This window comes from Protopterus annectens, chromosome 6.part1 (genome assembly GCF_019279795.1).
Source record: "Protopterus annectens isolate FY-2018-M chromosome 6.part1, PAN1.0, whole genome shotgun sequence".
Taxonomy (NCBI): Eukaryota; Metazoa; Chordata; order Ceratodontiformes; family Protopteridae; genus Protopterus; species Protopterus annectens.
The window spans coordinates 464,041,560-464,055,335 of record NC_056738.1 but is presented as its reverse complement, the minus strand read 5'-3'; the positions used below and the strand labels follow the sequence as shown (position 1 = coordinate 464,055,335).

The following is a 13,776-nucleotide window of genomic DNA, read 5'->3' as shown; positions in this document are numbered from 1 at the left end:
CTGTACCAGATGTATGCACAGCCTCAACAGACCTGCAAGTAGGTAGTTCCATGTCAGCCTCCAACTGGATTGCTGCAGAGTGAAATGGCATCAGCATCATCCAGTCCTCATGTTCACCATCCAACCCGAGAGAGACATCCAGTGGAGGCTGGATATCAACAGATTCAGTAAGTGCTTTTTTCTTATGACAGCAGCTGAACTTGGGGTGGACAGATTTGGCCATGGTACCCTGAATCAATAACTTCTGACATTGGTTATCCAAATAAATAGAAAGGGAAGACAAACAGCTGCAAACTGTCTTAGGGACAAATGGCTGACAGATATCTCACTGAGTATGGTCATGCATAGCATCCAAACAAAAAAGGCACATCTAGGGTCTGTCTTTATGGGGAATCTGTCTCCCACACTCATTTCCCATCCCTAGATGACACGAAAACAAACTACAAGAAGGAAAAAAAAGAAAGGAAGGAACCCCAACAGGGCAGTTACCTTTAGAGGGGTCAGTGGCTAAACCAGCTTGGTGAATGGCATACAGACATAATTCAGAGGTACAGTTCAGAATGGTGGCAAAAAAGTTCTGAAGATTAGGCATCTGTACATTACATATGTACCTTACACCTTGAGTGTAGGACATACAACTGACATACGATGCTGGGAAGGTGCAAAAGCTTCGGTATAATGACTGGATGTTAGGCTACCCTTGTCAGGACATTCCAAGAATAAATAGTACTGCAACAGTGATAAGGAAGGACAACTGTAACTGATCTAATAAGCAAGTCTGTATGTCTTCAATGGGCTTACCTGGAAAACATGGGTATTATTAAATCCTTACACGAGTTTGCTAACTATTATGAATCATAGGATCACCCACATGGAATAAGGTGCATAATTCAAGCAGATATAGAAAAAAAGTGCAGATGCCAGTGGACAAGACCACTATAAAATCTTTTCTACAACCAGGCTCGAAATAAACTTAAAAAAGGCAATATATAAAAAATGACTATTGCAGTAATCAAAACAAAACATCACTGCAATTATAACAGCTTTTCACCATATTTCAGTAAGTCTGACGAAAGTTTGGAAAATAAAAAAGAGCAAGTGATTTTATGTACAAGTCAATAAGTTTTGCTAAATACTGAATGTTCTCTGTGACAGCAACACATTCTGCCTGTTAAGCGCCAATATATTAACCTAAAAATGACAGAGGCACCCTTAAAAAATTTACAGAATGAGTGTGCGCTGATTTTTTTTCCCTACCTGAACATGTACAGGGTCATCACTTCCATCCTGTTCAGATGAGTAGCTCTCTTCCTCTTCTTCAGAGTAATTATCAATATCTGGAGAGCGATCTGCAAAAAATGCAAACTGATTATTCTTTACATAGTTATTCTGGCAATAAAGAGACATTAAGGAGGACTGACAGCCTTTATTATGTATTAAATCATCTAATGACCAGTAAATGAGCTGATCCTTGGGGACTTTTTTGACCATGACCTGGGTCATAAGGAACTACGTCTAGGCAGGCAGATAAGCAGGTATGCAATAAGCATTAGAAATAAACCATAAATACTGTGAAATAACATCGGCATTCCAGTTTGACAAAGCTGATACATACAGAAAGAGAACAGACTGATAAAGTTTATAGTGTAGAAAACAGAAGGAAATAAAATTACACTGGAATACCTAGCCAGTGTACAGTACCTTGAAATGTGGAAAGTAATTCAATAGAATCCACTGCTTCTGGCATGTCATAACTATTATATCACTTCTTTAAGACACTAATTTATTTGTAAGAGTAGGTGAGAAAGCAAAATGTGGTGTGAAAGATTGTGTGTGCATGATACTAGAAATGGAGGTGGGGTGGTTTGGTGAGGGATCAAATCAGAAAGTAACTAAAGGCAAGCAGCAAGAATACCAAATGCTGGATTCCAGTAATGAAATCAAATGGGGCAATGGTTATCTGAGTAGAGGAGTTATTTATTTTTAATGAATTTGTTACTCAATATTCTATTCATATGTACCCTTGCCAGTGACTCGTATGGAAATCAGGCAAATGTAGGAAACATTCACACACCCTTATCCAGATGATTGTCTGCATCTCCTTACTTCCTGCTTATTTACTGCAGGGGGTGGAGGTAGGGGTGGTATACCAAGCAAAGCAAACAATGCATGTCCTCACCTGAAAGAGAACAGCTAAGCAATCAGTTGCATACCTCTAAACTGCCCATATTTTCACATTTTTCTTCTCATATTTTTGGTGTATTTGTTGTAAAATTTGTGTTTTTATGGCAAATCATTGAGGACTGGAGTCACTAAATAATGGTATACATCTGAGTTTCAGAATTTCCAAGTCTTTCACAAAATGCATGCTAATGCAAACCCTATTATTCAAGCTACTTTTCAAGTTTAGAAGAGCAATATTTAAAATTTATCAGGGTGGCACAGCATCGTCACCTCAGAGCAAGAGGGGCCCCAGTTAGATTCTTGGCTTTGGTGCCTTATTAGGGAGTCTACACGTTCTCCCTGTGTTCACGTGGGTTTCCTCTGGGTCCTCTGGTTTCCTCCCACATTGGCCATAGGTGTGTGTGTGTGTGTGTGTGTGTGTGTGTGTGTGTGTGTGTGTGTGGTGTGGAAGAACTACCGTGGTAGTGCTAGCCAATCGGCGGTATAAAACCTTGGCTCTTGACTGTTACTGCTGAAGTAACATCCTGATCCCAAGTGTATAAATGGAAAAAGGGGTTGTGAATGAATGGATTTACAATTTATCCCTGATTTTGAGCACTTGTCTCCCCATTATTTGTGATTTTGTCCAGAATTCTTGCGATTAAAGGCTGAGAAGTATGCTCAGTTGTTCAAATCTTATATCTAGCCTGTGGCAAACTAAATCTAGGTTACTAGATTCAAGGAAAGGAAGTCTACATCTGCACCATCAGATAACCCAAGCTGTACCTGGCATTTTATTTCACAGGTGAATGACTAACGGACAGAAACATCCTAGTGGCTGTGATAGAATTATGGGAGGAAATGGTTATGCTGTTTTGGGAATAGCTAACTGTAGAAGCAGAGAAGGTAGTCAGCAAAGGACAGTCCATGAACAACACACAAGTGCAGAGTATTAGCTTTGCAAGGCTTTTAGCAGGAAGTCAATTTGCTCCAAGAGTGAAACATTGTACTTTTTTTTTACTTTATTTTGTTTAAATGCAGCTACAGTGGACAGCAATCAACCATTTACAAGTATGACCTGACAGAAAACAAGTAACAGGTGTATGGCATGTCAAGTAACGCACAAGTGTACAAACGAAACAGCACAGTACAGACTTGGGATGCAAGTAATTAAACATCAGCAAATGGCTTAGTTAAACTTTTCTAATACATCAACTAGAAGTTTGAATTAAACCGCAATACAGGAAGAAAAAATAAGAAACCTTAACACACTATAGGAGTCATATAAATAAATACATCTATTAAATATAAGTAAACGATCTTTCAAAGAAAAGTTCTCTCTAATAATCTGGTAGTTGGTGCAGAGGATTAAAGTCTGTCAGCAATAGTGGCAGAGGGTTTGATTTCTGTGGTCCTCAGACTGCTGTGTGATCTTGAACAAGCAGTTTAACCAAACATCTGGGTGTGTGTGTGTGTGTGTGTGTGTGTGTCTAATTGGCCTACCTGGTTAACAGATGGGTATTATGAAATCCTTGCACACAAGTTTGTTCACTATGTGAATCACAGAATCCAATAAGACTTTATTAGCAGTCCTCTCATGTATGTTGTACTTCCCCAATTACTGTTCTCCACAGGCAATCATTGCGAGTGTAATTTCCATTTGGAAACTAGCAGTGACAGCACTATTTGTGGCCTTTCCCCATGTTTATGCAACTACGGAATTGGTGTGTGTGTCTGTATACATACACACACACACACACACATATATATATATATATATATATATATATATATATATATATAAGTTTGAGGGCATAAGGGTGCAGAGGCTGCTTCCTTTGCAAAAATAAAGAAAACTCTTTTAGATAAAAAAAAAGTTTTTATAGTTTAAGGCTTGGCTGATAACTATCTCTGAGTTTTAAATCAGAGATGCAGCAATCAGCATTTTTAGAAATATGTTTAAATCTTGCAAACAAAGGAACTGTGACAGCCAACCCACCCACATCATAATGATGCCAAATACCCCCTCCAAAAAAAAAACATCCATGGCATGAACTGCTACATGCAAGGAGAAAGTCTTCAATGTACAACTAAGTGCAAAACGTTTTACTGCAATATCTTTTGGTTTTCTAAAATGCATGTTTGTATGCATGTAAAATACTACCAGTTTAGTAATTTAACAGGGCGTTAATTAACTAATATACATTTACAACACTGCCAATTTAACAGGTTGGCAATTACATAACTGACAAGTGTTTCAATTTACAAATTAACTATTCAGCGACTTTCTACTCACTCATGTAATTATGTCCTGCTGCCACATGATAATTAATACATGGCGACAGAGAAGGGGGATATCTTATTCCACTTCTGCATTTGTAGGAAGTTTAAAAGGTATTTTTATTTAACTTACTAATTTATAAGAAAATTTAGTGTACCATGAAAGAGTTTTAACATGCAGGAAGGTCTAAGTGAATATTCATTTATGGAAAACCAAAGTCATGCTAACATTTTGCACTTGATCTTTCTTTCCTGTAAAAAAAAACACGTACAGCAGCAGTATTTCCCAGAGCCTAGGGTGATGGACAAGTACCAAGTCCAAGATAAGGATGAAGTCACAAAAAATCAATTTCTGTCTTCCATTTAGAAAAAAACAGTCTAAAGCGCATTGGCAATTAAAACACTTGACAACGGCCATCTGCTGGGATCTCCTCTTCTGATATTTGCACCTCAGCACGTTACCAAATTTTCTCCCATTCCCATGCTCAGGGGCAAGTATGCATGCCTCTGGTACAAGCTATGACATCAGTTGTTAGGCTAGCAGACTACACTATCCAATGACTAAGAACACGCAACAGGAAACAGCACAACATAAAAGAATATGTTAACCTGCATGCCGTACAGGAAATCAGACTTAGGAGGGATAAGTTGTTCAGAAACGTGGATAGAACTGGGGATTAACACCCCTAACAAAACATTTCTTCAATGATCAACTGATACAGTGAGTATAAATCTGTTAAGTCAAAATCAGGAAACTTCTGGAGTGAGCAAATGATAGGAAGATTGTAGATGGTGAAAATTAAACTTCCCCTAAAGGCTAAAACAGAAGAAAGGCCTGAGAAGACACTGTGATGACAGAGAAAAGCTGATCTCTGGAATCCTGAACCAAACAATAACACTTGGCAAAGGCATGAACAGACAAAGTGGCTGCAGAGCAAATGTCTGCAAAAGTTATACTTCTGAATCAAGCAATGGAAGTAGCAAAAGTTCCAGAGGGTGACTTTTAATGCCAACATTTTCTAATGGCTGGTTAATCATATAATGGTAATGTACAATACAGTTGGCCATCCACATGAAAACAGTTTGCTTACCAACTACCAGTGCCCCTCTACCTGAGGAAAAGGAGATGGGACAACTCGTGTACTTTTTTCAGATAAAATCAGTCTCGAAAATACACATCTAAACTATGAACAGTTTCAATCTCCTGGATTCTGCCTTGCAAAAGAAATGGGGGCTGACTGGACTGATTTAAAGGCAAAACTCTTCTGGGAAGAAATGAGGGTATGTGATCCTTATGAAAGGTACAACTGGGTTCCCTAAAGATAACAGCCTACAGATTTTGAGAGCAAATGTGAAGTACAAGTGATAGGCTTCATAAAAAGCATTTTCCAAATGTCAAACTTCAGAGATACTGAACCGGTCAGTCCAAATGGGGGAAAAGGCAAACCAGGTTTCATGGAGCAGAAGAGGGGTTCTTCAAATGTAGGCAAAGATACAGAACCCCTATGACAAACTGCTTATCCAGATATGGTACACCATAGTGCTTCATGCTAAATGGTTGCTACGTGCAGAAATAACAAAAACATGTAGGCCTAATTATAGAATAACACCTATGTCATACAGGTGTCAAACGTCAAATCAAAATCACAACCATCTGCATCTAATGCTGATTGGAAGGTTCCCAGTCAGCTTGAAACACCTCTGAGACTTCAACCTGGATGGCCTGGCAGAAGTAAAGGATATAAACAGTAAGCTAGGTCTTGGGGGGGGTGGGGGGAGCTAGTTTTCCCAACTGAAAGTGACTTATTTGTCTAGCACTGGAAGATTTTATGTACTAGTAAGGGCCTGAGAGTCCGACAACATAAACTCCACAACCAGCAAAGGGCAATAAGGATGAGTCTTTGTCTACTTTGAATTTTGTGATAAGGTTCCCAATCAGTGGGAATGGCATGCAGGAATACTCCCTGCCACAGGAAAAAGAAGACATCCACCATCAACTCTTATTTACCCTGCTGAATATAGCAGAATGGGGATAAAGTATTTATCTGAACTAATGAGCAGGTTAGTCTCTAGGGTATCCTATTCCTGAAAGGACCTGATTAGACATAATTCTTAAATCCTCAGCTCCAAGAGAGGACTGAACTTGTCAACAGCACACTCCCATCATGATGTAATCTGCTGTTAAGTACAGTGCAAAAGCACATTTACTTCTCTTAAGATGTGAGCTGCTATTAAGGAGTCACCCTGCTCCATGGTCCACTGCCAGCCTAGCACAGCCGTTCTGTACATGAGGGACACATTTATGTTTTCCTTCTTACTCATATACCTCTGCTTGGCTGACTGATCAGACCAGGAAAGAGGTGGTTCTGAACTCAATTCTCCTTTCCTTTCCTTTCTAGAAGCCCCATCTGTAGTGAGGACCATTTCTGTAAACAAAAGAGGATTCAAGGTGGGCTCCCACAGGCACTAGCAAAAAGTCTACTGTGAGGATCTATAATTTTGTTTTACTGTAGAAATGCAGTCCCTCCAAGACGGTCTGGCAGGAATGGTTCAGAACTCTAGATTAAGCAGCGTGTTGACATCAGGAGAATATCCGAGAGAGCAAGTTGACTTTTCAAGCACCTCACTGTCTAATGTCCATATCCTAAGTGAAATAACTTAAAGAATGAAGACTGTGGCTACAATAATTCTCATGTGGTGCAAGGAGTCTAGGACTAGAACCTCTACTGCATTCTTTCATAGGCTTCATAAGCTAAGACTTCCTGACTTCTCTTTAAGGCAAGAGTGACAGATACTGAAAAGCTTCCAGCTATGTTTATTGAAGAAAATCTTATGAATCAGGCTCAAAAAGGGCTTTGCCACTTTATGGAGAAACCCAGGGTCTGCAACAAAAGAAGTGCCCAAGCTAAGGGTGTTGAGTCCCGTTGGTTGACGTCATCCGTGGCAATTCATCCAGGATGGGGCAAAACATGTACTTTTTTGCGATGTCTCAAACTACAAACATTTAATACTTTGTTAACAAGCTAGGTGCAACTGAGAGGCCAAATGGCAGAACTTGTTTTTAACATAATGTGCACTCACTGCAAACTGACAAACTGTTCTGTGCACAAATGTTTTCAGAGAGTCTGTAGCCAGTGACACCATTCAGGCACCCTGCAGCAGCAGAGGCATGACCTCCTCAAAAGTGCCATCTAGAACTGGATTCATATTGATCCATCAAAGGAGGTTTTGACCAACGCAATATACTGAAACCAGTTCACCAAAACCACCTTCAGTGGACATTAAAATGACAAGCCCCCTGTCCCTTCTTCCATGTGGGGGGGACACCCTTCATATCACGGAATTATATATACAAATTCTGAGGTCACACAACAGTGGAGAAAAAGGCAATCTTCACTTTTATAGAGGCAGTTTTGGCAAACTGGCTTTGGTTTCTTTGCGTTTGCTGAAGTTGCCTTCTCTGGACTGACATGCTCCCTTAGAACTTTACACATGGTATATAATCACTCACATCCCCGAGATACATGTAATAGAATTTTTCCATCCTTTTTGGAACAAAAAAAGGAAGATACAGAAAACCTTGCCTCTCTCCAAAGGAGTAATTGTCTCCATTGTCTGTCAGTGAAGTCAAGTCTTGACCTATGTGAAAATCTGTGAACAGAATGTCTGGTCCTTATTGGGGAGGGCCTAACAGGTCCAAGACATGGCCATCTCTAACCATGCAGAATCAGACAGTCCTTTGATGTGGCCCTGAAACTTGGTGTAAATTTTGAGAATTGTCACAGCACAAAAGGTCTTGAACAGTAGGTTCTGAAAATACTGTGCCTGCAATGTTACTGTATTTGAAGACTTTATGCCTGACTAGGAGGGCTCCTCTTTCAAGATGGGGCTTTTGCTTCATAAAGCACTAGGATAAGGAGGAGGAGAAAGGTGATGTGAGGGTGCACACTTTTGAAGGTCTTTGACCTGTGAGGCCTGACCAACGAGAACTTTATCCCAGCATGAGGGATCCAAAAAGGTCTGCTTAAACGCATCCTTAAAGGAGTACAAATTTTGTGCCAAGCCATCCAATACAGGCAAGCTCCTGATTCTGCAATCCTAGTAATAGCATAAGCATAGCCAAAAATTACAGTTAATTAAATGAACTTCCACTATAAAAACCACAACAAAAATGTCTTCCCCAAATCCTCCTTGATGCCAGATTCAGGGAGGCCTGTCAGCTCCGCCAGTGTCTGTTCACAGGATATGGAACCTAAATAGATGAGAAAGGTAGCTGAGGGACTTAAGTCCTAGTGTGGCAGAACAGAATCTCTTTCAAACACTTGTCCAAAGTTTCATACTCTTGTTAGATGGTAAGTAGTATTACTGATCAAAGAGATCACATGGATCCAATCTTAAGTCCTCCATACACCTTCCCTTCTGTTTTGACTAAATACTGTAGTTGATGACATTCAATATGGATTGGTCTTTTAGTCTTCTGCTTTCCCCCAGTAATATCTTAACTGGTTTTCTGGGAAGAAGGATGAGAAGTCCTATGTCATACCCCACTCTAGTGGAGCATTTCTGTTGGTATGTTGTGTGTGCAACTTGGAAGTATCTGGATTTAGTGTCATGTGATCTTAAGAAGGCCGATGCCCTCTGTTTACAGAACAGAATGACATCTTGACCCAAGACTGACTCATTTGTGTGATCTATCTGGCCCGTCCTACCTTTGTGAATGTCATCTCTCCTGTCAAAACTGCTGCTTGGTAGCTCCCCTATTCCCCTGCTCCCAGCCAGTCCCCATTGGTTTAGAGCACCTTATTCTCTATTGGTTCGACGCAACACCCTGACTTCCTATCCCTTGCATTTCTCCTCTGCCCAATCACACACATTCAGCATGTTGTCATGGCCCAACAGGGTGTTAAGCCAATCACTGGCTAGACGTTTCCCGGCTAGACCAATAGCATGCGCTGGATGGCAATAGTTACAAAAAGTTTTTTTCAAAAAAGTTTTTATTTTAAGGAATTATTTGTTTTAGAAGGGTTATGTAACTAACACATGCATGACTTGGCTCACGTCTGGACAAATACTTCTGTAAAACAAAGCACCACTAGTGAAAAAAGATGGATGTACAGACAACGCTCATCTGCCTATACTTTATTTATAAACCTGACTGATTAAAACATAAGGTGACTTTTTATTGAAAATTCCATAATTAAACTGGATTTAATAACAGTAATTTTTTTCCGTTTTTGCAAACTGATCTACAGAAGTTTCACTTGGCTCAGGTCATTTCAGGATTCTGTTCTCCAACTGTTCTGCCGTGACTAAGTCTACGATCGTCCTGGCTAACAAATAGTTTGGGTGAAGCACGGTATGTGCTAATTAGGGGACTGTTATTATACTATGAAATGGAGAACCTAACAATTAGATATTGTGTGTGGTAATTCAACTCTCACTCATTATGTAAGTCACTGAGTAAGCAATATATAGGTCAGCTGGAAGGGGTGTCAGGTAATGGGGAGACACTAAAAAAGAGAAATTGTATCCTGAAAGGCTTTAACAGGGTCCATCACTGGCATCCTATGTCTTCCTAAAAGTACATATTCCGCCAGAAATCAAACAACTGGAGTGCATCTAATTCTTTGCCAACAAAGAAGCACCCAACTGATGTATATTGGCCTACATAAGTCATCTCTATTCTGACTGGTAAGTCCTGCAACTCTAAGAGGTTAGGCCTTGGGACAGGACTCCTCAGACATGAGTATAACCACCAAGGATGAAGTACAGGATGGGGCCCAATAATGATTCCATTTGACTGAGCTGGTGCTGCTCTCTCCAGGTACCTCCATACAATCTAATATGGGTGAGAAGTTCAGACATCTCAGGATGCACTCCCCAAGCTGGCTGCTAAAAATGCATCTCACGTACACCTCTCATCATCCCCTCATTAGTAAAGGAGCTCATGAATCCAAAACGGTATGAAACACCTCATGATCAGACTCCATCAGGGGAAGATCTGACAGATTGCTGTAGTACCTGCCTAGGATTAGGGATAGTCTTGCCCAAATGTGCTATGGACTCCTACAGCCAACATCTTAAGAAAGCTGAGAAAAGCCCCATGCTTTTCTCTTGTCCTTTTGCAGCAAGCAGTTGAGGTGCCAACAGCTGTAATAATGCTTTACGTTTTGCTCCTCTACCAAGCAGAACAGACTTTGCTGGTGCCAGTCCTGGCTTATGATCCGTCAACCTCAGATTTCTGCATTTTAAGTTTGTAAATGTAAAGATCAGGACATGAACTGTGTGAGGGTTGGCATAATGGTTAAGGTGTTTATACTTCACACTCACAAGGTACAGGGCTTGATTCTCACCTTTGAAGAAATTAGCTAGGCTTAAAATGGTCCACAAAGGCAGCTAGCCTACTGCTTACCTATGAACCTTCAAGAGAAAAAAGTGGTACAAGGGATTGGAGTCCTTTCATAACATACTGCCACCAAGCATCTTTTCGCCCTAGAAGATGGTTTCTGTCAATTAACACTAACAGACATTAACATCCAACTTTCTAAAAATTTCTTTATGTATAAAGTTCTGTTCACAGCCATTATCAAACATTTTTTTTTTACAGATTCATCAACACTTCTTACACAAATCTTACATATGCACACAATATATGGGTTTATAATTAATAATTGCTGGTGATTTTGTTCAAAATAGAAAACAAGAAAATTCATTAATTGCCACTAAATTGATCAAGAAAAAAGTAATCATAAATGTAAGCCATAATGTAGGATTACCAAATGTAAAACTAAAACACCCTGAAAATTAAATATACTAACTCTAGGGTCACACAAATTCAAAGAAAGGGCAAAATGATTCCTTCACCTCAAATGGTTCCTATTTACAAACAAAAGATAACTGGCATCAATAATTGGTTAAACAGTTGATGCCATTCCAAGGAGATCTAGTTTGTGTCAGTGTGACATGAGATGCTAGACAGTCCAGCTTACGTCGCTAAAGACAGCCTGCATCTTTTGTTTCAGGGCTTTTGCATACCGGCTAAAGCCTTTACTGTCCCTCCCAGTGCCCTTTTTAGCACAGTCCAGTTGATAAACATTCCAACATAACTAACACATCAGTCCCAAAATCAGACTGCATCAAGATGGCTCTCCTTAATGCAAGAATATCTTGAGGCACTCCTGCATTTGGAAAACACACGTCTGCACAGTTGGTGAAACTAGGTTAAATTGTAAAGAAAGCTCTCCCTCTACACTAGGTTTTTGTGTTTTTCATGCTTTTAGGCCTAATGGCAAATGTGATGGTCTTTCCATATTTGTCAATGAACATATTACCTCCAAGCAGATCCCTAGGGACTCTCAAAACTGAACACTGAAGTACGTATAACTCTAGGAAGAGTTGATCAATTAATAGCTTGTTACAGAATACCTCTGTCTCAAGAAGACCATGTAAGATTCCCCAGTGTTCTCAATGACCACACTGTTTATAGGTTCATGGGTGATTACTAAGCTAATGGCACAAGAGCTTTTACAAGTATAGCCAGTAATACCCACGATAAACAATCATCGGTAAACTAGGACACTTGTGTAGGATATGCCGAAAAACTCATAACAAAAATTCTTTTCAGGAGCTGTTAAATAAACCTACTACATGACACAACATCCCTCAAAGCATTCTTTAGCTATGTCCACAACCTCAAAGGCAATACACAATTGCAAGCAGAGCTCATTGTAAACGGAGCCACCTATACTGAGCAAGAAGACATAGCAAACCCCCTGGCTGATAAATTCATCTCCAACTTTACTCCTCTCTCCCCCTCAACCTTCCCTCAGGAAATATCTTCAAATATAACTTCCCCTACTGTCACTAGGGAACAGGTCCTTAATGCTTTCTGTAAGACCAATAACACTGCATCAATGGGCTCAGCCAATATCCCAGGATGCCTTCAAAATAGCATGAAACATGACCTATCATGGCCTCTGAAATTACTATTTCACTAAAACCTCCAAACAGGTTTTGTGCCTCATGAATGGAGAAAGGCAACAGTCATCCCTCTGCACAAAGGTGGGCTATCTACAGATCCTGGAAACTACAGACCCATAAGTCTTACTAGTCTTATATGTAAAGCCATGGAAATAATTATCATGGAGATGATCAACAGAAATATAGCAAACCTCCAGACACTGGACCCAGCACAGTTTGGTTTCGTAAAGGGCAGATCATGCCTACTCAACCTGGTAGACTTCTTTGAGAAGGTCACCAAAGCAATGGATGAGGGAAAAATCGTTTACACTGCCTACATTGACCTGGCCAAGGTATTTGACAAAATACCCCACTTGGGCATTGTTGACAAACTCAAGAAGTTAGGTACAAACCCATATGTCACCCGATGGATAGCCGACTGGCTCACAGACAAGATCCAGGAAGTTAGAATTGGGGGAGTCCACCTCTACAAAGAAGCCAGACACAAAGTGAGTCCTTCAGGGATCAGTCCTTGGACAGCTCCCTTTTTGGCATTTCTCAGAAGTCAAGGCCAATGTCAGTGGTCTCTGGCTGACTAAATTTGCAGATGATTTCAAATTAGGAGCTGTCATTGAATCTCACATTGACACAAATGTTTTCCAGGAGGAGCTGATACAGACAAACAACTGGTGTCAGACTCATGGACTAAAATTAAATGCCAAGAAATGCAAAAAAGTACCCTTTGGGAAGTCATCCATCCCTGGTAACTATCATATTGACAACACACCTCTTAAAGTTGACCCAGCAGTCAGGGACTTTGGAACACACATAGATAGTAATCTAGCCTTTGATCATCACATGTCTACAGTGGTGAGGAAATCATTCTATGTTGTGCAACTTATAAACAAAGGTTTGTTATCTAAGTCCAAGGAAGTCATTGTTCCACTGTATTAGGGATTCATCAGACTTATCATTGAGTACAATGCCCCCTTTGGTATGTACCTAACCAGGCATATCCAACAAATGGAACATCCACGGAGGTTCCTCACTAAAAGGATACAGGGCATAAATAACATGTCCTATGAAGACCGCCTCAAGGCCCTATCCCTACATTTTGTCTCTTACAGGCATTTGAGGGGGAGATCTATGTCGAGCATACAAGGGCATTGTCAGACCCCACTCTGGTGGACCTCCTGCATATCCACAAAACAAACAGTACCAGAATTACCCATTCCAAAGACTTAAACCTTGCCTGTGATATAAATAGGACATGCTGGAGAGATGGGTATGTATCCCAGAGACTACCCTGTCTATGGAACAGGCTCCCCATCCATGAGAAGCAGAGTTCCTCCATAATCCAATTCAAGTGCAACT

The 13,776-nt window shown here is 40.3% G+C and overlaps 1 protein-coding gene across 1 annotated transcript in view; it reads right to left on the bottom strand.

Moving 5' to 3' along the window:
* Nucleotides 1-13,776, bottom strand: part of PACS1 (phosphofurin acidic cluster sorting protein 1) — a gene marked incomplete in the record, with an annotated part of 1,397,033 nt that overhangs the window by 755,558 nt on the left and 627,699 nt on the right. The window contains 1 exon segment of the mRNA XM_044075887.1: nucleotides 1,258-1,349. Within this exon segment, the coding sequence (XP_043931822.1) occupies nucleotides 1,258-1,349 (92 nt within the window).